At 39.5% G+C, this 25,251-nt stretch overlaps 1 protein-coding gene across 5 annotated transcripts in view; it reads right to left on the bottom strand.

Moving 5' to 3' along the window:
• Positions 1-25,251, bottom strand: part of TMEM150C (transmembrane protein 150C) — a 117,322-nt gene that overhangs the window by 15,030 nt on the left and 77,041 nt on the right. For 4 of the 5 annotated variants that reach the window (XM_037035635.1, XM_037035640.1, XM_037035636.1 and 1 more), the window contains 4 exons: positions 6,686-6,775; positions 5,240-5,293; positions 5,076-5,108; positions 4,568-4,635 (listed from right to left, as the gene is read on the bottom strand). In XM_037035635.1, the coding sequence (XP_036891530.1) occupies positions 4,568-4,635; positions 5,076-5,108; positions 5,240-5,293; positions 6,686-6,765 (235 nt within the window). In that variant the 5' untranslated portion in view covers positions 6,766-6,775. Of the gene's footprint in view, positions 1-4,567; positions 4,636-5,075; positions 5,109-5,239; positions 5,294-6,685; positions 6,776-8,709; positions 8,770-25,251 lie in introns of all 5 variants that reach the window. The other variant, XM_037035637.1, reaches the window with a different exon arrangement.

Here is a 25,251-nt window from a genome sequence, read left to right as displayed (position 1 = left end):
TCTTGGCTAATGTAATTATGATGTGCCTTGGTGTGTTCCTTCTTGGGTCCAACTTCTTTGGGACTCTCTGAGCTTCCTGGATTTCCTGGAAGTCTATTTCCTTTGCCAGACTGGGGAAGTTCTCCTTTATTATTTGTTCAAATATGTTTTCCACTCGTGGCTGTTTCTTTCCCCCTTCTGGTACCCCTATAATTCGGATGTTGGAACGTTTAAAGATGTCCTGGAGGTTCCTAAGCCACTCCTCATTTTTTTGAATTCTCATTTCTTCATTGCTTTCTGGTGGGATGTTTTGTTCTTCCTTCTGGTCCATTCCATTGATTTTAGTCCCCGTTTCCTTTCCATCACTATTGGTTTCCTGTGTTCTCCCTTCATTTCAATTAGTTTAGCCTTCATATATTCCTCTAATTTGTGACTTTGTTCATCTAATCTGTGACTATAATCTACCAGTTCTGTGAGCATCCTGATAAATAGTGTCCTGAATTGTGCTTCTGAGAGGCTGGCAATCTGTTGGTCGCTTAGAGTTATTGGCTCTGGGACTTTGAGTTCTTCTTGTGCCACCTTTCGGGTTGTTCGTGCCTGTTCCATAGCAGGATCAGAGCCCTAAAGTGTTCACTAGAACAGGGCAACTAAGTCGCTGGGTTGTGACGTTGTATGTGGGGGCGGGGTCAAAGAGCGACAATGGCTCTCACTGGTATTGCAGGGCAACTAAGTCACTGGGTTGTGACGCTGTATGTGGGGGCGGGGTCAAAGAGGGACTATGGCGTCCTGTCCGCCGCCTGTCGCCACGGCCCTCACTGGTGCCGCAGTTGCTGCCGTCACTGGGCCCACGCGTTTCGTCCCACTGCACTCGAGTGTGCCACCGCCGTCATCCCTCACCCCCTGGGGCCTGCGTGGTCTGTCTCACTGTGCACGAATATGTGCCCACAGTCTGCCCCGCACCCCAACTGGTTCTCGTCTGCCTGCGCGCCTGGGTCGGGGGCCCTGTCCTGCCCGACCCTGCTCGCTGCTGGCTCCGCCCCTCTTACCGTCCCAGTTGAACGGTTAGATGTATTAGGACTTCCGTATAATTCAATTTTCTGTCCTTTGGTTGTGTCTTTGTTTCTCCAAACCTTTGTTTTATTCAAACTTGGTTGTGGGAGAAGGCACAGTGTTTCCACCTATGCCTCCACCTTGGCGGAAGTCCTGGATGTTGGAATGTTTAAAGATGTCTTGGAGGTTTCTAAGCCTCTCCTCATTTTTTAAAATTCTTGTTTCTTCATTCTTTTCTGTTTGGTCATTTTTTCTTTCCTTCTGGTCCACTCCCTTGATTTGAGTCCCAGTTTCCTTTCCATCACTATTGGTTCCCTGTGCATTTTCCTTCATTTCACTTAGTGTAGCCTTTATTTTTTCCTGTAATTTGTGACCAGAATCAACCAGTTCTGTGAGCATCCTGATCACCAGTGTTTTGAACTGTGCATCCCGTTGGTTGGCTATCTCCTGGTCACTTAAAAGTATTGGCTCTGGGGCTTTGATTTGTTCTTCTGATTGAGCCATTTTTGGTCAGGTCACACCTGTTATGTATAAGGGGCAGAGCTTTAGGTGTTTACCAGAGTGGGGCAACCCAGTCTCTGGGTTGTGATGCTGTATGTGGGGGCAGGGTAAGAGAGAGACTAATGGTGCTTGTTCCCCACTCTCTCAGAATTTGGTCCCCTCTGTTGCTTCCCACCAGCAAATTGGGCCCTTCTGGTGCTGGTTCCCAGGTGGATGGGCTTATGTAGATTCTAGGACCCTGGGGGTCTCTCCAATGAACTCTTCTGTGAGGCTGAGAGCCTCTCCTGGCACCTCAACTCTCGAAAGTTTTTCCAATTGGTGCTTTTAGGCTTTATTTCCTGGCACTGGGACCCTGGGTTGCACAGTCTGTCTCACTGCCCTTTTTCCTTTTTTTGCCTGGTTTATCTGCATGCAAATGTGTGTCCTGGTCAGCCAACTGCCTTGCATACCTCACTGGGTTTGCTCACTCGTACCCTGTTCTGCCAACCACCGCCTCTTCCTGCTGGGACCCCTCTCCTCTGGCTCCGCTCTTCTTACTGGTCTGGATGAATTGTTCACTGTTGTTGAACTTCAGTACAGTTCCATTTTCTCTCTTTTCTGGTTGTGTTTTTGTTTCTAAATCTTTGTTGTCCTTAAATTTGGTTGTGCAAGGAGGTACAGTGTTTCCACCTATGTCTCTATCATGGCCGGAAGTCTTTATTTTCTTTATTAAATATTTTTACTTGGAGGCTGACTTGTTTTTAAAGTCCAACTCAAAATAGCAATTCTTCACTGCAGTTCTAAACTGGTGCCTGGCTAAATTCTTTTTTGTTTTGTTTAGTTTTGTTGTTTATGCACCGATAATCCCTTTTTATGGCTGCAGTAGAACACAACAACCAGTGTGTTTTGACTGAAGGAGAGAGTAGCTGCTTCCAGGTGACTGAAATCATTTAGCAATCAGCTTTGTCCTTGCAACCTCTTCGGGGTAAAAAATAATATTTCTTTTGAGAAATTTGTCTCTGGTCTTTTACCCCCACAGAAGACATAAAGTGTGGACTCAGGACAAAGAGAATACTAATTATGTTAAAAAATAATTGAGCAGTTGATCTTCGATTAGTCTGTTAAACAGATAAAAGGTCTTTGGCAACTAATTTTAATCAATGTTATGCCCTCATTTGTATGTTGTAAATTATCATCCACACATCTGCCAAAAAACAGAGACTTATAAGCAGAGTAGGTTGTTTTTTAAAGTGAATATGTCATCTAAAATAATAGTTGACAGTAGGTAGAAAATAGATAGGGGGAGGGCAAGAATAGTAGGGGAAATATAGAATCTAATGAACTTGAGACACGTGGTCATAAACTAAAGGGGGGGAATGGTGGGGGAGGGGGTGTGCAGGGTGGAGGAGAATGAAGCGGGGGAATAGAACAAAACTGTAATGGTATAATCAATAAAATATATTAAAAAAATAAAATAATAGTTGAGATTGAACAGGATGAACCTGGGGAGATGGAGGCATCCACAATTCAGAGCAAGAATTATTAGTAAACTGACTTTTACTCCTTGAGTTGATAAATAAATAATTGCTGGTTAATTCCCACTGAACACTAATCTTACTCCATTTGTATCTATTAGATGGCACTAAAAATGATGAAAGATAATAAAGAATAAACACTGGATGCTGCAATACTTTAGAGCAGGAAAGCTAGTGAAAACTTTTTGCTTCTTTGTGGAGCAGGGAAGGACTGGACAACCATGAGTGCCAGCTGGAAGAGGGGACTTGTTTTCCTTGCTTGGTTTATGGGAATGCTTTAGTAATTAGTTCACCATAAGCTTTATAACCAGATGAATTTGAGCTGTGAAAACTGGTATTTTTAGATTATATAATGAGGACTACTAGGAAATATAAATTTTTCTTAAAAATATGAAGGAAACAATACATGGCTTCTAACATGTTCATTTGTTTCTTTAAAGCCCATTGGAGGACAGACAGCTTGTGACAACTCTTTTATAAGGGTGCTCTCCTCTGGATTGTGATTAGATGAGGTGGTGTTTGCAAAGCTCTTAGTATTGTGCCTGTGATATAACAACTGTCATTGATTGTTGTTATCATTGGACCCTGTGGGGATGATCCTATGAGTAGGTAGCAATCTTCAGGCCAACGGGGTGTGATTGCAGAGGGGTTGGGAAAGGTCCCTAACCCTGCAACTAAAGAGTCACTCTTGGGGCGTTGTGCTCTATTAAATGCAAATATCTCCTTAGCAGTCACATATGTCTTTGTATGACTAAACTTATTAGATATTTTCAGAAGAGTGGTTTCAAGAGTAGAAAAAAGGTCAAGTATAAAGCTCCTGGCAGCTTGGAGGCTGAGGCACTGAAGACAAAGCCTGAGTGACAAGGACAGGCCCTGGTGTCCACATGGACACCAGCTGCTGAAAATGCTACCTTTCTCAGAACTTGGGAATATCTCAGAAATGAAAACACTGCCTTCTAAGGGCATGAAGAGAAAATTTCATTAACAATTCAGCAACCCCAGCATCAGGATATATCTAACCTTCTCCTTAGTGCTAGCATAGCAATCCATGCCTTCCAGACACTTCTTGTTTACACAAATGGAATATGCTTTGGGAAGCCTGGGCGGAGAGCAATCTTATTAACTGTAGAGAATCCCCCCAGTGTGCTTCTCTTCAAACCTCACAGCTTCAAGAGAGGCCTCTGGGGCCTCACAGGGAACTTCCTCCATGTTTCTCAGTATTTGAACCCTTTCATGTAGGATTTAATGGTATGTGAAATATGTTATTTTATGCAGCAAAAGAAATAAAGTCAAGAGTACACTGACATGATAAAGATGGTAAAGGGAAGAGAAAATGTAAGGTAAGCAGGGCAAATATAACAGGATTTATGAGAAAAAAGACCCTCAAAACAAAAAGTTAGCTTCACCATGATAGGATCCCAAATTATCAACTAAGCCCACCATGCTTTCAATATGGGTTTGGGAGAACTGAAAATAACAGAAATGTATCAATGCACATAAAGCATTCTTTATTATCTGCTTACCTAGGAATGCTGCCATGTTCATAACTTGACTAAACACACAGCTTGCAGGAGGTGCATCACCTGCAATACTTGAAATATATGAAATGTTTTATTATTAGTATATTAAAGTCTATAACTATTCAAAGAACTGAATGTTTGTGTACCCCCAAAATCCACATGTTGAAATCCTAACCCCAAATATGATAGTATCAGGGGGTAGGACTTTTGAAGGTAATTAAGTTATGAGGGTGGAGCCCCGATGAGTGGGTTTAGGGACCTCTTTTCCTCTTTCCACCACTTGAGGATACCGTGAGCAGATGGCAGTCTGTAACCCAGAAGAGAGCTCTCATCAGAACCTGACCATTCTGGTACCCTGATCTTGGAATTCTAACCTCCAGATTGTGTGAAATAAATTTCTGTTGTTTATAAGCCACCCAGTCTGTGCTATGTTGTTATGGTAGCCCAAATTAAGACCCCAACCCCAACTTTTTCTAAGATCCAGCAGATCAGAATATAATTATCAACTTACCTTATATATGGTGCATGCTTCACACCAGGTTTCCTGGATAACAGAAAACACAGAAACTCAGGTTAAAGCACATTCTTTTGCATATAGTTTAACCTCACCAGTGGCAACATTTTTGTTAGGTCTATGGATGAACAATGAATTAATTACCCAGAGACACACTTTACCTTTCAGCTGAATTTAATGGGAAAATTTTGTCATCTTCTACAGCTATAAAGTATCTATAAAGAAAGAACAATAAAAGTTTACAAAATAAATTTAAAAAAACAAGAATCATTGTTTCCCAGTTTTATTAGACTAACCACATTGAATCATATTCATTTTATATCCTAACTGGGAAAATGCTCTTTTATTGTAATGCTCTACCTGTGGATCATCTTGCTCTTTGAAGCTGAAATGTTATTACTAATAATGATTCTTTAATTTTTAAAACACTCCCCCAAATAATGGAAATCATTATAATCTGAAAACTGGAAAACAAAGAAATAAGACCTTACAACTTTGGGCAAACTAAAATTTGAATTTGAATTTTCCATTTCTCAGGAATTTCTCAGTCCACGTTTTTTAACTGCAAGGAACTAAATTAATGTTCTATAAGTGAATAGTACTTGAAATAAGCAAGAGTGGGAGCATTTTGTGATAAGCCAAGAGTTCCAATGTAATGAAACCCATTTTATAAACATACCAGACCTTGTCACAAACCCCTCTGGACTATGAACTAAATTGCAGTGGAATCCTTAAGACGTTAGTGTTGAATTAGCAAATCTTGCAAAAAATGAATCCATATCACCAGTTTATAGAGTGTTCATTACTGGAAGAACACAGGCATACAAAAATAAGTCTAGCATTCTTTACTACATGCTTTGAATAATTTATTACTCACTCTTGTTATTTACTTTAGGTAATAGAAAAAGAAAAAAATGGGGACTTTAGCAAGGTTGAATTATTTTAAAGTATTTATAAATATATTCATATAGATATGCCATGTGCTATCAAAACCACATTTTTATCTCTTGGGTTGGCCAGAAAGTTCGTTTGTTTTTATCCTGTAATATGGTTCTAGTGGCGCTTAGTTGTCTTTAACTTCATTCAAAACAATTTTGTTAGATTGTATAGTGTCAGCTGTCATATCAGCATGCATTAAAAAACATATCAAAAATGCTGAATTTTTGTGTAGCCATTTTAATATTGGAGATGGAAGAAAATACTCAACACGTTCTGCATATTATGCTTTGTTATTTCAAGAAAGGTAAAAACACAACTGAAACACTAAAAAAGATTTGTGCGGTGTATGGAGAAGGTGCTGTGACTGACTGAACATGTCAAAAGTGGTTTGAGAAGTTTAGTGCTGGAAATTTCTCTCTGGATAATGCTCAACGGTCAGGTAGACCAGTTGAAGTTGATAGAGATCAAATGGAGACATTAACTGAGAACCATCAACGTTATACCACACAGGAGATAGCCAACAATACTCAAAATATCCAAATCAATAAAGTTATTGGTGAAAATGAGAAATGTGTTGTTTTTTACTTTACAGAAAAACTACACAGACTTTTTGGCCAACCCAAGATATTGCACCTCAGACCTTAGTAAATAAATAAGAGAATACTCACACTATCCACAATCCAGCTGAAGTAAACAAAGTAAACACAAGAGGTAAAAACATCCATACACTGCATTTCTTCCCATCCATCTCTGTTGCACTGAAATACAACGAACAGCTATTCATAAATGACACAAAAATTTACCTTTACTCTCTCAAGACAGGAAGTTTAGTAGAAAAGGAATGCATTTTATGAAACCATGGTTCAAATCAGTATCACATGGCCACCTATACATGTGGGAAATGCTTGAGCAGGAAACATGGATGATAGTTATCTAGCATTAGTTCAAATATTTCAGAGTCTTAGTTAAGAACTGATGGAAACTTCTACTTCTCATAACAACATTCATCCTCAGACAAGCATCGAAGCATTAAAGAAAGTACGAAAGGGGTTGGGTTAGGACTTGCAAGAGGAGGTTTTAGGTTAGGACTAGGTTCCTAAGGCAAACTCCAACCTACTTTTAGTGCTGTTAACATTCATGAATATTTGAATCTATGGATCCAGCATGTGCCTAAGTGTGCGGCTTAGCCAGCAAGAATATTAGAAACAAATGGGTACTAAATAAATTAGCAACACAAGAGGAATTGGCAAATGCTTTGCAAATCTGGATTTTTCTCACGACGTGTTATTGAGTAACTATCTTGGAAGACTCTAAAATGAACACTCGGGAAAAACATGTTGTGTATAACTTTAAATTAGTTCCCACAAACACAATGGGAAAAATAGATGCCAGGCATTTTGGATGTTATATTTTAAAGCAAAAATATATAAATAAATAAATTATCCACCAAAATAAGTAGAAAGCAGGAGCTTCAGAATGTCTGTGAAAAATTACTGATATAGAACAGAAAGAAGTAACTATCACTTTACTTCCTTGCTCAAAACCATCAGACAAAATCTATTTGAGACACTGGATGCCAACAACCCTTAAGGCAAAAACCACCAGTTCCAAGAAAATAAGGTACCCTAAGTGACCTCCACAGGAGATCAAACAAGGAGAAGGATATGGGGTTAAATGGCACCTCTAGGGAGAAACTGCTACTCGTTGCTTTGGGTTTTATAATTAACTGGAGAAAGTTGTTCACGGGGTTTGAACCAACACTGTCACATTTCTAAGCATCTCCATGATATTTACTTTCATAATACTGACATTCCTTGGACCTTCCAAGTGTTGAGAACAGACAGAGGGCATGGTCCCTCAGTTTAGCCTAAGGTGTCAAGGAAGTCTTGGTTCCCCAAACTGACCTACCTGAATAGGTAGATCTTCCAGGCAAGGGGACACAGACCTGGACCTAAAATGTGTCCTTGAATGGTTGTGCTCTAGTCTAAACATGTATCTGGGTAGAGGTGTTAAATTAATGACAGAATTTATTGAAAGACATTAGAAAAGCTTGCAATTGATTTAATCCAATCTAATCCAATCCAATCCAATCCAATTGACAAGTAATGACACCCACTTGTGCCAGGCACTATAGTGGGTGGTGGAAATACTGAGGTGAGCTCTAATGAATACAGCTATTTTTATGGAACAGTTTATGCCACATATAAAAGTTAGTGTATTAACCAGTGGTACATTATTGTTCTATTTATATAGTGTAGAAGAACGACGAATATTCTAAGCATATAGAATTTGGTTAGTTGGTATCTATTTATTTATTTGTGTCCAGAAAATTGTGGGCTCATAACAAGGCTATCAATTATGCTAACAAAAATAATTCCTTCAGTTTGCTAAATTGCAGAGGGAGTATAGAAAGTAGGGACGTTGACTGAGCATGTAAGCCAATTATTTTAGATCTTCCCCTGAAATAGGCTGCTTGGACAGGATGAGAACAGCTGAAATGGTTACACTGGAATAAGAGTTAGGACACCAAGTCCTCAACCTTAGTTTTGCCAATAACTGACTACATGGGCCTGAGCCAGTTACTTAAATCTGTAACACCATTTCCCTGTCCTGCTACATGAAGACTGTTGAATTTGAAGGCAGGGAGAGGACATCAAAGACTGAGGCCTCACAGGCTGATGAGGCTACTTACCTTGTAAGTAGCAGGATGTTTCAATTTGCCCAGAATTATCAGCCCCAGAAGGGTCCATGCCTGTTAATCATTTTAAAAATAAGCTGGCAAATAAATCATAATGCCAACTTATTTATGTACACTGAGAAACACAACTGCCAAGTAGACAAATACTCTTGCACATTGGTTCCCCTTTTAGGAACATCTATACGAAAAATCAAAATTTGGAGGCAGGAAACTAGAGTGAAGAGAGTTAACAAGCTAATTCTGAGACTATGGCATCAAGCTACAATAGCTACAATAGCTTTCTATGCTAATTTCCTTTAAAGAAAGGCTATATGGTTAAATGGAAATGGTATGGCAATGAATAGGACCCAAACCCAGCTCTGCCATTCACTAGCTGTCTGATCTCTAGCAAGTTATGTCACCTCTTAAGCCTTAGTTTAATGATGGAGATAACTTCTATTTTGTAGGGTTGTGCTGAGGATTAATGACAAAGCAGGTAACACCACACATCACACATGTTCCATAAGTGGCAGCTCTGCCAACTCTAACTTCCAAGATCAATGTTAAGGCAAAGTACTCTTCTTCCAAAGCAGGGCTCAGGATACCTGAATACTTGCTTCTTCTTTGGGCTCTTGTTTTTCTAGAAGCATGCAGACACCCTTCCTGATTGCAACAGTAACAGTTTCTTTCTTCATATGGTTTTCCAAAAAATAAATCAATACCCTAACCCTACACATATATTGGAGGCCCAGCTTCCTCAAAGTCTACTCTTTGGTTATCTTTCACCATGCATTGCCTTTTTCATTTTGTTCTGAAGTATCTAAGGTGGCTAATAGCTACTCTCCTTAATTATTTTATTTTTATTAGTTAATTCTCATACAGCAACCTCATCTCCAAGTTCTGGGAAAATCATACTATATCCTTTGTCTGATGATAGTTGAAATTGCACTTTTTTAACTAAAAGGGATTCCCTTAGAGGAGGAAGTGTAAGTCTATGAATAGTTGCATTAATATTGTAGCTTTCTACTTGGGTGCTTCTTTAGCATTGGTTATGCCCCCTTTTACTTTGGAAATAATTGCAAATTCACATGTGAGAAATTGTACAGCGAGATCCTATATATCCTTCAGTCTATCTCCCCAATAGTAGCATCTGTATACAACCATAGTATAACATCGACTGCCTGGATATTGACATTGATACAATTGTTTGATTTCATTCAGATTGCACTAGTTTTACACGTGCTCCTTCCTGTGTGAGTGTATTTGGTTTTATACAATTCACCACACGTGTAGATTTGTGTGGTCACTGGCACAGTCAAGGTTGGAACATACACGTGTTCCAACACTACACTGTTCCAACACTACACTGTTGGAACATACACGTGTTCCATACACTACAAGGGAAGCCCAAGATCCCTTGTATTGGCCTTTTATAACTACACTACTTCCCTCTTGGAACCCTCCTTTCTAATAGTGCCAGAGGCTCTGGCAGCCACTGATCCTTTCTTCACTTCTATAATTTTATCACCTCAAGAATGTTATACAAATGCAACCATAGAGCATGTGACCTTTGGAATTGACTTTGTTTTCATTGAGCCTTCATCTGAGAATTCTCTGGAGATTCACCTAAGGTTTATGTTCATCAGTAGTTTGGTACCTTTAATCTTTGGTAGATTCCATGGTGTGGATGTACCCAGTTTGTTTATTCACCGATTACAGCATACCTGGGTTGTTTCAAGTTTCTGGCTATTGCAAATAAAGATGCTATGTCATGGAGTTGTAAAGTACAGCATAGGGAGTATAGTCAGTAATATTTAATAACTATGCATGGTGCAGGCTGGGTATTAGGAGTATCTGGAAGAACACTTTGTAAGGTATGGCATATGACTGATCACTGTGTTGTACATCTGAAACTAATACAAAATAATATTTAATGTAAAGTAGAATTGATAAATAAAATTTATCAATTTATTTAACAATAAAGGGGAATGAAGGGGGGAATAGAACAACTGTAATGGTATAATCAATAAAATATATTTTAAAAAATTAAACAATAAAATTAAGCACACAATTTTTAAACATTTGTGCACACCTATTTTCATGGTGTTATTAATACTAGCCAAAAGGTGGAAATGTCCCAGATCACTGTCCATGAATAGATAAACAAAATGTGGTGTATATATACAATGAAATATTATTCAGCCTTAAAAAGGAATGAAATTCTGACACATGCTACATAATGGATGAACTTTGTGGATATGCCGAGTAAAACAAGCCAGACATAAAAAGACATACTATATGCTTTCATTTAGGAAAGGTACCTAGTACAGTCAAATTCATAGAGACAGAGAGTAGAATGGCTGTTGCCGGGGGCTGGAAGGAGGAGAGGATGGAGAGTTGTTATTTAATGAGTATAGTTGTAGTTTGGAATGATGAAAAGTTCTGGAAATGGATAGTGGTGATGGTTGTACAATAGTATGAATGTACTTAATGTCACTGAATTATATACTTAAAATGATAAGAATATTGCTATGTGTATTTTAACTCACAATAAATATACATACATGCATACACACATAAAATTTTGTTTTAAAAAAGACCCTGTTAAGAGAATGAAGAAATAAGCTACAGACTTAGAGAAATATTTGCAAACAGCATGTCCAATAAAGGACTAGTATCTAGAATATATGAAGCACTCTCGAACTGTTTTTTATTCTCAACCATAAAAAATCCAGTTGAAAGTAGGCGTAAGATGAGTTCAGACATTTCATAGAAGAGGATATACAGATTGCACATAAGCACATGAAAAGATATTCAACATCACTAGCCAGCAGGGAAATGCTAATTAAAACCACAATGATTATCAGATATATCTCCCCAGGCAAGGGAAACAAAAGAAAAAATAAACAAATGGCACTTCATCAAACTAAAAAGTTTTTGCACAGCAAAGGAAATAATCAATGAGCTAAAAAGACAACCCACAGAATGGGAGAATATATTTGCCCATATATTTGATAAGGAGTTAATATCCAAAATTTATGAAGAACTTACAAAACTCAGTAACAAAAATGCAAACAACCCAATTAAAAAAACAGGCAAATATATTCTCCCATTCTGCCACTTACAGAAATGTCTATACCTGAATAGACATTTCTCCAAAGAGGACATATAGATGGCCAAGAGACATATGAAAAGATATTCAACATCACTAATCATCAGAGAAATGCAAATAAAAACCACAATAAGATATCATCTTGCACCTGTCAGAATGGCTATAATCAATGAATCAAAAAATAACAAGTGTTGGTGAGAATGTGGAGAAAGGGAAATACTTTTGCACTGTTGGTGGGAATGCAGGCTGGTGCAGACACTGTGGAAAGCAATGTGGAGAGACCTTAAAAAATTACAAATGAATTTACCTTTTCACCCAGCAACCCCACTTCTGGGAGTACATCAGAAAGAACCCAAAACACTAATTCGAAAGAACATAAGCACCCCTATGTTCATTGCAGCATTATTTACAATTACTAAGATATGGAAGCAGCCCAAGTGTCTGTCCATCAATAGATGAGTGGGTAAAACAACTGTGGGACATTTACACAATGAAATTCTATTCAGCCATAAAAAAGAAGAAAATTTTACCCTCTGGGAGAACATGGATAGACCTGGAGAACATTATGCTAAGTAAATAAGCCAGTAAGAGAAAGACAAATACCATATGATTTCACTCATATATGGTGGAATCTAATGAGCAAACTGAATTAACAAGTAAAACAGAGATAAACTCATAGGTAGAGAGCTGGATGACAGCTATGGGTGTAGGTTTTATTCCAATTTCTCCACATTTCCACAAACACTTGCTGTTTTCTGTTTGTTTGTTTTTTAACAGCTTTTTTTTTACCCTAATGGGTATAAAATGGTATCTCATTGTGGGTTTGATTTGCATTTTGCTTATTGGCCATTTTCATATCTTTGGAGAAATGTCTACTCATGTATTTTGCACATTTAAAAAAATTTGTTGTTGTTGTTGAGTTGTATTTCTTTATATATTTGGGATGTAAATCCATTACCAGATATATGATTCACAAATTTTTCTTCTGTTAGGTGAACTGTCTTTTCATTCTGCTGATAGTGTCCTTTGGTGCACAAAAGTTTTAAATTTTGATGAAGTCCAATTTATCTTTTTTTGTGTGTTGTTGTTCCCTGTGGTTTTGTGTTCTAGCCAAACTAAATCATTGCCAAATCCACGGTCCTGAGATTTTCCCTCTATGCTTTATCCTAAATGTCTTATAGTTTTAACTCCTCCCATTTAGGTTTTTGATCCATTTTGAGTTACTTTTTATAGATAGTACAAGGTAACTTTGTTTGCATGTAGTATCTAGAACCATTTTTTAAAAGACTATCTTTCCCCTGTAGAATGGTCTTAGTACTTAACAGGGCCTTTTGCAGAGCAAAAGATTTTAAATTTTGGTAAGGTCCAACTTATCATTTTCTTTTTATGAATTGTGTTTTTTGATGGCAAGCCTAAGAACTCTTTGCCTAGCCCTTGATCTTGGAGATTTTCTCCTGTATTTTTTCTAAAAGTTATAGTATTACATTTTACATTTAAATTTGTGATCTATTATGTCTTTTTAAACTACAGGTCTCTATTGTCTCATCAAATTGGGCTAGATCCTAGAAAATTTATAAATGATTTTGACAAGGATAAGGAAATATGTAACACTCTGTCAGTCTTCTGTAGTGATAAAGGAATATTCTTATCATGAAGAACATATACCTTAGCTATACTATATCCTAGCATGCCAGGTTCTTTTGGTATCTGACTATTATGAGCCTAAGAACAGAATAATGAGGGGGTACAGGTGCATGCATGTGTGTGTGTGTAGATGGGGAGAGCTCCTGTACCTACTTCACCTCCCTACCCACCTCTGAGTTATAACGAAGACCAGAAGATCAAAATAAAAAGGTTTTTCAGGTCAAGTTTCTGGTATGTTAACCTACCAATGCCCCACGTGACATAGCTTGGTCTTTTTACTTCTTTCTTCGTCTCTGGAGGGACTGTGTTAACCAAAGAAGGGCACTCTGTGTATGTATGTGTACGTATATATACATAATTTTTTGGTTAATCCTTACCCAAGAATACATTTATTGATTCTAGAGAAAGAGGAAGGGAGAGAAAGAGAGAGAGGAACATTGATGTGAGAGAGAAACATCAATAGGTTGCCTCCAGTATGTGCTGGACTGGGGGGTTGAACCTACAACCCAGGTATGTACCCTAACTGAGAATCAAACCTGCAACCTTTTGCTGTAAGGGACAATGCTCCAACCAACTGAGCAACCTGGCCAGGGCTGTTACATATACTTTTATTGTCCAAAATAATCTATCCTTCTTTTGCCTACACTTATTTTTAAAATATATTTTATTGATTATACCATTACAGTTGTTCTATTCCTCCCTTCATTCCCCTCCACCCTACACACCCCTCCCCCACCCTTCCCCCCTTTAGTTTATGCCCACGTGTCTCAAGTTCTTTAGATTCTATATTTCCCCTACTATTCTTGCCCTCCCCCCTATCTATTTTTTACCTACCGTCTATGCTACTAATTTCTGTCTCTTCTTCCCCCTTCTCCTCCTCCCACCCCCCTGTTGCTAACCCTCCATGAGTTCTTCATTTCTATGGTTCTGCTCCTGATCTAGCTGTCCTCTTGGTTTGCTTTTGTTTTAGGTGTGGCTGTTAATAACTGTGAGTTTGCTGTCCTTTCACTGTTAATATTTTTATCTTCTTTTTCTTAGATAAGTCCCTTTAACATTTCATATAATAAGGGCTTGGTGATGATGAACTCCTTGAATCTGATCTTATCTGAGAAGCACTTCATCTGCCCTTCCATTCTAAATGAAAGCTTTGCTGAGTAGAGCAGTCTTGGATGTAGGTCTTTGGATTTCATGACTTGGAATACTTCCTTCCAGGTCCTTCTTGCCTGTAAGGTCTCTTTGGAGAAATCTGCTGACAGTCTGATGGGAACTCCTTTGTAGGTGACTGTCCCCCTTTCTCTTGCTGCTTCTAGGATTCTCTCCTTCATTTTAATCTCGGCTAATGTAATGATGATGTGCCTTGGTGTGTTCCTTCTTGGGTCCAAGTTCTTTGGGACTCTCTGAGCTTCCTGGATTTCCTGGAAGTCTATTTCCTTTGCCAGACTGGGGAAGTTCTCCTTTATTATTTGTTCAAATAAGTTTTCCACTCATGGCTGTTTCTTTTCCCCTTCTGGTACCCCTATAATTTGGATGTTGGAATATTTAAACATGTCCTGGAGGTTCCTAATGCTCTCCTCATTTTTTTGAATTCTTGTAACTTTACTTTTTCCGGTTTGGTCATTTCTTTCTTCCTTCTGGTCCACCCCCTTGATTTGAGTCCCAGTTTCCTTTCCATCACTATTGGTTTCCAGTGCATTTCCCTTAATTTCAATTAGTTTAGCCTTCATATGTTCCTCTAATTTGTGACTATAATCAACCAGTTCTGTGAGCATCCTGATAAACAGTGTCTTGAATTGGGCATCTGAGAGTTTCGCTATTTCCTGGTCACTTAGAGTTATTGGCTCTGGGGCTTCGAGTTCTTCTTGAGCCATATATTGGATTGTTCGTGCCTGTTACGTATGAGGAGCAGAGCCCTAGCTGTTCACCAGGGCCGGGCGATCCAGTCGCTGGGTTGTGAGGCTGTATGTGGGGCTGGGCCAAAGGAAGGCAATGGCCAGCACTCTCCGCTTCCTCCCGCTACCACCACAGGCCACGCAATTCATCCCACTGCTCTGGAATGTGCGACCGCGGTCAGCCACTGCTGGGTTCGTTGCTGGGGGCTGCGCGGTCCGTCTCACTTCTCACTCCCGCCGCCCCAAGCCCTCACTGGGTCCCCCGGTGCTACCCCAGATGCCTGGGCCCCTGGGGTTGGGGGATCCTTCCTGCCCGACCCTGCTCCACTGCTGGCTCCACCCCTCTTACCTGTCTGGTAGAACGGTTCGTTGTTGTTGGACTTCCGTATAATTCAATTTTCTGTTCTTTGGCTGCGTCTTTGTTCTCCAAACCTTTGTTATATTCAAACTTGGTTGTGGGAGAAGGCACAGTATTTCCACCTACGCCTCCATCTTGGCGGAAGTCCCCTGCCTACACTTATTTTAAACTACTTATTTTACAATGTGAGCAAAGAACCCGCAGGAGAGAAACAACATTGATGTATTTTCTACTCTGTGCTGGAAGAGGCCTCCTGGAGGTACCAGGAGATGAACTTTTAATTAGGTTGGTGTCATGACTCTCTTAGTTTTCTGGCTTGACAAGTTGAGACATTTGACTGGAAGTACTACAAAGAATAAATTAATCTATTAAACTAACACTCTCCACTGCCTCAGTCTTTCTGAGAATTAAAAATTAAAACTGGAAGATGGTTCTCTCTTTCCCATCCTTCCAGACACCATTAAAATAAGTGGGTCTATTGCTTCCAGTCACATTAGAAAGTGTCACCCAAACTCTACTTACATTTTCTAGCAAGGACCAGTTCTACTCTTTCCTTGAGCTATATTAGAAGGGTACCTCCCAGTGAGCAGAGGACAGCTTTTTTTTTTTTTTTTTTACTTTTTAAGGAAAGAAGGGGAAAACAAAGAAATACTCCACACTCCTAAGATAGTTTTATCTTGCATTCTGAGTTATACTTCTTTTTTATTCTGTCTAATATTATTCCATTGATGTTAATCTCCCAATAACATCTCATAGTAAAATACTCAGGATAATTGTTCCCATGTCTCAAATGGTAAATTATATCTAGAACTATGTCACCTAACGACTTTCTGACAAAAGGAGGAAAAGAGCCAGAACCGGATAAACCTTCTGGAAAGGATTCTGGCATGTGCGGTTTGGAAGACTCTTCTCCAAATGGTATCATTTATCCAAATGATATACAGATGGTCAAATCCTTCCAGAGTGGCAATACAGCTAACTCTTTGTACACTCCTACTGTGTGCTCTTTTCTTCCAATAAATATCAAAGTTTGAGTGATTTTCACTCTCTTTCACCCAAATCTGTGGTAGGTGTGAGACTGAAGAGTGTGAACTCTTCGATACGGAGTCAGAGGCTGAAAATCCCACTCTGCTCCCTGTTCCCCTCATGACCTGCATCTCTGAGGCTCTCATTCCTCTTCAGAGACAAAAAAAAAAAAGAACTCTATTGAAGGTTTTGTGGTGGACCCCGCTGTTGACATTTAGTTCCTCTAGAAGTCTTCTAGGTGCAAATGCCCAAGAGGATACCTGGACTCTTGAAAATTTAGTCTCGTGGAAGTGAACAAAGTATTACTATAAGCCCACATTAGCTCAGCACCTAAGACTCTAATTACTTTAACTGATTTGGAAAAGGGACTGTGGTAAAGTTGAGATCATACAATTATTCAGAATTTTATCATCATAATCCAAACAGATGGTTCTTACAGTATAAGCTAATGAAGCTACTGAAGTCAAAGAATATAGCATACTGTTGTTGATGATAATCCCTAAAGACAAACTTTCTATCCTATCAGGCCATGGTAAAACTCCTCCAATTTACAAATAAAAAAGCAAAGGCCATTGGTCAGCTTCTTATAGCTTTTAAAACTTTATTAGTGAGAAACCACTTAAAATAATGACTGTGAAATGTCACAAAAGCTAAGATATTTTATGGGGCTGGAAAGCATTTGCTTGGTAGCAACTAGAAGGAATTTGTACTCCCTAGGGTAATTAATGATGAGAGGCAGCAATAGTTCAGGGACTCTGGAGCCAAGATTACCAGGGCTTGGAACACCAGCTCTGCCAGTTACTAGTTATATGACTTTGGTTAGGTCCTCTCTGTGCCTCAGTTCCTTCATCAGTAAAGTGGAAATAATAATGCTACTACCTCATTGGATTCTTAGGAGAGTAAAATACATGTACAATGCTGATAGTCCCTAGCATTTGATTGCTTTTCAATAAATGTTAACTATATTCTAATGTAAGTTATATTTGGAGTCTTTAGTTATCTTTTGTTCATTTCATAATTTATCAGAAAATGAGCTCTCTGCCACAGTATTTCTATTTATTTTTCTTAAATATTTTTATTTATTTATTTTTAGAGAGGGGAAGAGAAGGAGAAAGAGTGGGAGAGAAACATCAATGTGTGGTTGCCTCTCATGTGTCCCTTACTGGGGACCTGGCCTGCAACCCAGGCATGTGCCCTGACTGGGAATTGAACCAGGGACCCTTTGCTTCACAGACCTGTGCTCATTTTACTGAGCTACACCAGCCAGGGCTGCCACAGTAGTTTTTTATTCTGTCAGGGCCAATGGAATAGAGCAGCAAAAGACTCAAGATCACCCACTAATGATTATGAATGTCACAGTGTCTGTGGACCAACAGCATCCTTGATTTCTTTTGAACCTTCTGGGTATCTTGTTATTTTCCATGTGTGTCATGAGCAAATATGAAGGGCTTGTATTATTCCATAATTCATTTACAACTGTAAGTGGTAATCACAAGGACTGTTTGTTTTGTTGTAACATTTGTAGAGGCTCTCAGATATAAATCAACATGGAGAGATCTGCAATACAACCAAATCATGCTGATGGTTAACATTTTACTTTCATTGAACCCTAAATTTGGGAAAGCTGATAGTTTGAGTGACCTGGTGTCACCCTAAGATTATATGATCTCCTCTGACCAGACAGATATAAATAATATTATCTAACCTATGAGACCAACTTTGCCCCCAAAATAATTTTCATGAGCACTGACAAGTTATAGAATATTAATTAATGAAGGATTTCTGTAAAATATTACCATTGCCAAAATAATGTGATTATTTCTTTCCCTTTCAGAGATCATTTCTTTTTTAAAGTATATTTTACTGATTATGCCATTACAGTTGTCCCATTCCCCCCTTCACTCCCCTCCACCTTGCACACCCCTCCCCCACCATTCCCCTCCTTTTGTTCATGTCCATGTGTCACAATTTCTTTACATTCTGTATTTCCCATAGTATTCCTTCCCTCCCCCTGTATATTTTCTACCTACTGTCTATGCTACTTATTCTCTGTACCTTCTCCTCCTCCCACTCCCCTGTTGCTAACCCTCCATGTGATCTCCATTTCTATGTTTCCACTCCCGATCTAGCTGTCCTCATAGTTTGCTTTTGTTTTAGGTGTGGCTGTTAATAACTGTGAGTTTGCTGTCCTTTCACTGTTCATATTTTTGATCTTCTTTTTCTTAGATAAGTCCCTTTAACATTTCATATAATAAGGGCTTGGTGATGATGAACTCCTTCAATTTGACCTTATCTGAGAAGCACTTTATCTGCCTTTCTATTCTAAATGAAAGCTTTGCTGGATAGAGCAATCTTGGCTGTAGGTCTTTAGATTTCATGACTTGGAATACTACTTTCCAGCCCCTTCTTGCCTGTAAGGTCTCTTTGGAGAAATGCGCTGACAGTCTGATGGGAACTCCTTTGTAGGTGACTGTCCCCTTATCCCTTGCTGCTTCTAGGATTCTCTCCTTCATTTTAATCTTGGCTAATGTAATGATGATGTGCCTCGGTGTGTTCCTTCTTGGGTCCAAGTTCTTTGGGACTCTCTGAGCTTCCTGGATTTCCTGGAAGTCTATTTCTTTTGCCAGACTGGGGAAGTTCTCCTTTATTATTTGTTTAAATAAGTTTTCCACTCGTGGATGTTTCTTTCCCCCTTCTGGTACCCCTATAATTCGGATGTTGGAACATTTAAAGATGTCCTGAAAGTTCCTAATCCTCTCCTCATTTTTCTGAATTGTTGTTTCTTTCTTCCTTCTGGTCCACTCCCTTGATTTTAGTCCCAGTTTCCTTTCCATCACTATTGGATGGAAAGTGCATTTCCCTGTGCATTTCCCTTCATTTCAATCAGTTTAGCCTTCATATGTTCCTCTAATTTGTGACTATAATCAACCAATTCTGTGAGCATCCTGATCACCAGTATTTTGAACTGTGCATCTGAAAGGCCAGGTATTTCTTGGTCACTTAGAATTATAGGCTCTGGGGCTTTGAGCTGTTCTTGAGTCATAATGTTTGTTCTGTTCACACCTGTTATGAGGGGCGGAGCCTTAGGTGTTCACCAGGGCTGGGCAACTCAGTTGCTGGGTTGTGAGCTGTATGTGGGGGCGGGGTCAGAGAGGGAAAAAAATGGTGCTTTGCTCCACTCTGCTCTCTCTCAGATTTCTGTCCCCTCTGTGGCTTCCCATGAGCAAATTGGTCCCCTCTGGTGCTGGTTCCTGGGTGTGTGGGCCCGTGCACTCTCCAGGACCCTGTGGGTCTCTCCAATGAACTCTCTGTGAGCCTGGGAGTCTCTCTTGGCCCCTCGACTCTGAGAAAGTCTTTCCAGTTGGTGCTTTCAGGCTCTAAGTCCCATCGCTGGGGCCCTAGCCTGAGCGGACTCTCTCACTGTTCGCTCTTTCGCTTGGTTTATCTGCGTGTGAATGTGTGACTACAGTCAGCCAGCCACCCTGCGCCCTCACTGGGTCTGCCCGTGAGTCTGATCCCACTCCTGGGATCCACCAACGGCCTCCGCCTTTCGCTCCTGGGTTGGTGGGACCAAAGGAACTTACCTGCCCAACCCTGCTCCACCACTGACTCCGCCCCTTTTACTGGTCTGGCTGAGTGGTTCGTTGTTGTACAGTTCAATTTTCACTGTTTTGGTAGCGTTTTTGTTACTAAAACTTAGCTGTCTTTAAATTTAGTTGTGGGAGGGGACACAGTGTTTCCACCTACACCTTCATCTTGGCCAGAAGTCTCCTGATTATTTCTTTTCTTAAAGATTTTATTTATATATCTTTAGAGAGAGGGGAAGGGAGAGAGGGAAAGAAACACTGATGTGCAAGAGATACATCGATTGGTTACCTCTCACACACCCTGAACTGGGGATCCAGGCGGCAACCCAGGCATGTGTCCTGCCTGGGAATTGAACCAGCAACCCTTCAGTTTGTAGGCTGGCATTCAGTCCACTGAGCCACACCAGCAAGAACCAAAAGAATATGATTATTTATGAATAGAACCAATGGTAACTTTTTCCCCAATGCTTTTCTGCTTTCTAAAATCAATCACCTTCATTCTACTGGCAGGTGACTTACAAGGATTACTCTCAAGCTAGTGGAGCAAAGGATTCTTTTTCTCTGAAATAAATGGAATACACTGTCCTTACACAGTTCATGGAGTACTCCCAGAGAAAAATTCCTTCTACCAGTACTTCAATTTGATATTATCTTCTTAGAGTTTCTATGCCATGACTCTTTTATATCTTCAATAATATTTAAAAATATTCTCCATATGTGGCCACTCTAATTGACAATCCAACAGTCATTTTTCTTCTTCTTAGCTAACAGTCTACTTTTATTCAGGACAGCAATGTATTTAGCTGAAGGGTGTATGTCATAGCTGGTCTAGCCAATCGTAGCTATCTCATTTTTCTTTGCTAAGGATCTCTCAAGACTCCTTTGCACCTTGCCAGTAAGATGCAAGGGGAATCCTGGCTTGTGTAGCTCAGTGTTTTGAGCTCTGGCCTTCGAACCAAAGGATCATGATTCAGTTCCCAGTCAGAACACATGCCTGGGTTGCAGGCCAGTTCCTAGCAGGGGACACACTCGAGGCAACCATACATTGACATTTCTCTCCCACTCTCCTTCCCTTCCCCTCTAAAGATAAATAAATAAAAAATGAAATCCTTAAAAGATGCAAAGGGAAGTTTACTTAGTAGCACAGGAAGGATTTATATCCCTCATAATGGAAAGCTTATTTTCCTCCCACTCTCCTCCTTTTCAACTTGGGATGCTTTGTGAAAATATAACCACGAGACAGCAAACACACGAACCCAAAGCCAACATACTGAGGATGGCAATGCAGAAGGAAAGAAGTGACTCGTTGATAACAAAACTGAGAAGCTATACCCAAATTTCCAATATCATGAGCCCTAAACTCCTTATAAGGTGAATCAATTAAGTCTTTGCTGCTTTATTACTGTAGGTTAGTATAGCACCAAAATCCATTCTCTCTTCCTCCATCATAGCTGAGCAAGTGGTTACTCAATTATCTATAATTAGTAGCCCCCCTTTCAGGTGAATGTGGTCCTGTAAGTTCTCTGCAGTGGAATGAAGGCTCATATAATAATAGTATTGTGTGCTATATAGGAAAAGGTCTCTATTTTCCAAAGATGCATACTGAAGTACTTAGGGCTCACTGTCACAATGTCTAAAATTTACTTTAAAAAACTTTACCAATGGAATGGTGAAAAAGTTAGAAATATAGTGGTAGTGATTTCACAACATTGTGAATATGCCAGTGGATTGTACATTTAAAAAGGTTAAAATGGCAAATTTATGATATATATTTCAACATAATAAAAAATAAATAAACACATCACCAAAAACAAGTACCACATCACACCCATTAGGGTGTCTATTATCAAAAACAAAAACAATAAAATCCAGAAAATAACAAGTGCTGATAAGGATGTAGAGAAATTGAAACCCTTATGCTCTGTGGTTGGGAATGTAAAATGATGCAGTTGCTGTGGAAAAAAGTATGATATTTCCTGAAAAAATTGAACACAGAATTACCTTATGATCCAGTAATTTTATTTGTGGCTGTGTACCCATAAAGACTGACAGCAGAAACTCAAAGCAGCATTTTTCACAATAACCAAAGGATGGAAGCAATCCAAGTGTCCACTGATGAATGAATGGAGAAACAAAATGTAGTCTATACATACATGGAATATTATTCAGCCTTAAAAAGGAAGTAAATTCTGATATGTGACACAACAGGAGACCTTTGAGGACATTATGATAAATGAAGTAAGCTGGGCATAAAGGACAAATACTGTATGGTTTCATCCATATGGGGTACTTAGAGAAGCCAAATTTATAGAGAAAGAAAATAGAATGGTGGTTCCCAGGGACTGGGAGGTGGAGAAATATGAAGTTATTATTTAATGGGTACAGAGTTTCAGTTTTGCAGGATGAAGAGAGTTCTGGAGATGGCTGGAGGTGATAGCTGCACAACAATGTGAATGTGCTTAATAGCATGGAATTACACACTTAAAATAGTGAAAATGGTAAAGTTTATGCTATAATATTTTAGCACAATTAAAAAATAATAAACACAAAACATATTATCTTAGAAAAATCTAGTTTGTGCCAAGTCTCTTGATTCTTTAAAATGAACAAACAAAGCCCTGGCTGGTGTAGCTCAGTGGATTGAGTGCGGACCTGCGAACCACATGGTCGTGATTCGATTCCCAGTAAGGGAACATGCCTGGGTTGCAGGACAGTTCCTAGCAGGGGACTCATGAGAGGCAACCATACATTGATATTTCTCTCCTTCTCTCCTTCCATTCCCCTCTAAAGATAAATAAAGTCTTTAAAAATTAAAAAAAAAATGAACAAATGAAAAACTCCCAAATAGTCACCTGATAGGTCTGACTTGGAAGACTACACTCCTATTGAGCTTATTTTATGAATATGATTGAAAAGTTTGTATATTAGTATGAATTGGCTGTTCTTTGCTATTGATCAAGATGTTTTAAGAAAGAGACTAGCCCAGATCAGGACAGAATAGACTTGAGGGGTGCAGAGAGTCATGAAACAAGAGGAAGAGTTTAGAAATTTGGAGTCTTGGAGGGGTGGACAAGCCAATGGCTTCTACACCTCAGAGAGCATGGGATTAGTGATGAGAAAAAGTGTGTTGCCTTCCATCCAAAGTCTTGGTTTCAGAGGCCTCAATACAGCTGCATTACATGGAGAGGGAGGAGTATGGAGGGTGCAGAAGTCAAGGAAAAAAGCAGGTTTAAGATCTGTGAATTGGAAAGAATTTGGGGAGAGACTGCTGGCATGTGACCTGCTTGGAAGTTAATAGATCAGAAGCCAGCTGAGTTTCTAAGGGAATTGTATTAGCAAAGCCAAGCCAATAAAACCTTGTGACTGCTCTCTCTCAGATTTCCAAATCTGTCCCATTTAGCTAAAGAGGAAACTGAATAGGAAGAATCACCATCACCAAGGGCAGGTCCAAGGGACACACAGAGGCATGAACAAGAGGGTGCTCCTAAAGAGCAGAACCAGGGACTAATCAGGGCACCTCTTTCTCTGCCAGGGCAGGTGGCCTTCCCATTCTTCCAGGATCCCAGCATTCCTATGGGTCAGGGTCTGTTTTGTGCATTTCTTCCTCTTCCTTTAAAAAAAAAAGATTTTATTTATTTATTTTTAGAGAGAGGGGAAGGGAGGGAGAAAGAGAAAGAGAAAGATCAATGTGTGGTTGCCTCTCACGTTGCCCCCACTGGGGACCCAGCCCTCAACCTAGGCATGTGCCCTGACTGACCCTTTGTTTCACAGCCTGCGCTCAATCCACTGAGCTACACTAGCCAGGGCTCTCTTCCTTTTTGAATGGAAATTTTAAATGTGGTTTTCTACTTCCTGTCCCATCATTATATATGAAATGTGAATAGGAGGATAGAAAGAGAGATAATTTGCTTTTTAGTTCACAGATTGCCAGACCATTCGGAACCACATCCAAACCTGATGGAAAGGACTGGGCATTACCCAGAGACTATGGCCTTTCAGGTGGTGCATTTGTTGCATGGGTATTTTTGTCTGTCTCCCTTGGGATGAAGTGAGTGTGTTCTACATGTTGGAAATACAGTATTCACTGACTCTTGGTAGCCAGAAGGACTGACTGCAGCAAGACTGTGAAAGTTCATTCTCTCCTTCTTCCAATGTGTTAGAAGTATAATAGGTAGGCATTTGGTTCCTCAGCCTCAGCTGAATTGTGAAGTAGCCACAAGTTCCTGCCAATGGAATGTGAGCAAAAGAGATGTGTGTCACTGCCTGGCCTGGCACATGCACCTCACCCATTTCCTATGGCTGAGATGGCGATGACCAGAAGGAAGGAGCTATGCTGAGCAGGGCCTGGCTGTCATGAACCCCTCCTCCTCCACTAATATTGGACACCCACCCTGCACTGTTACATGAGTAAAAAATAACCATTTTAAAGCCACATTATTATTGGATTTCTTGTACAGCAGCTGAACTATTAGTCTAGCTAATAGATTCAGATACCCTGTTAGCTGCAGCCCAAAAATCTTGTCTGGTACCTCACATTATTTCCTATAAAAATGACAGAGCTACTCTGTCCATGGGTTACTTGAGAATTACACAAATTAATTTCTAAAAAAATGTTCAATTATAGTTGACATTCAATATTATTTTATACTAGTTTTATGCATAGAGCATAGTGGTTAGACATTTATATAATTTATGGAATGATCCCCCCAAGTCTAGTACCCACCTGATGCCATTAGTGATGACAATATTACTGACTATATTCCCTATGCTGGACTTTACATCCCCATTGCTATTTTGTAACTACCAATTTGTACTTCTCAATTCTTTCATCTTTTTAAAAGTATACTTTATTGATTATGCTATTACAATTGTCCCACTTTTTCTCCTCTTTTTTCCTTTCTGCCTTGCACCACCCCTCCCACCAGTACTCTCCCATCTTAG

The sequence above is a fragment of the Sturnira hondurensis genome, unplaced genomic scaffold, assembly GCF_014824575.4.
Source record: "Sturnira hondurensis isolate 20B ecotype Veracruz unplaced genomic scaffold, ASM1482457v3 Scaffold0022542, whole genome shotgun sequence".
Lineage (NCBI taxonomy): Eukaryota > Metazoa > Chordata > Mammalia > Chiroptera > Phyllostomidae > Sturnira > Sturnira hondurensis.
This window is presented reverse-complemented; position numbering and strand designations above follow the sequence as displayed.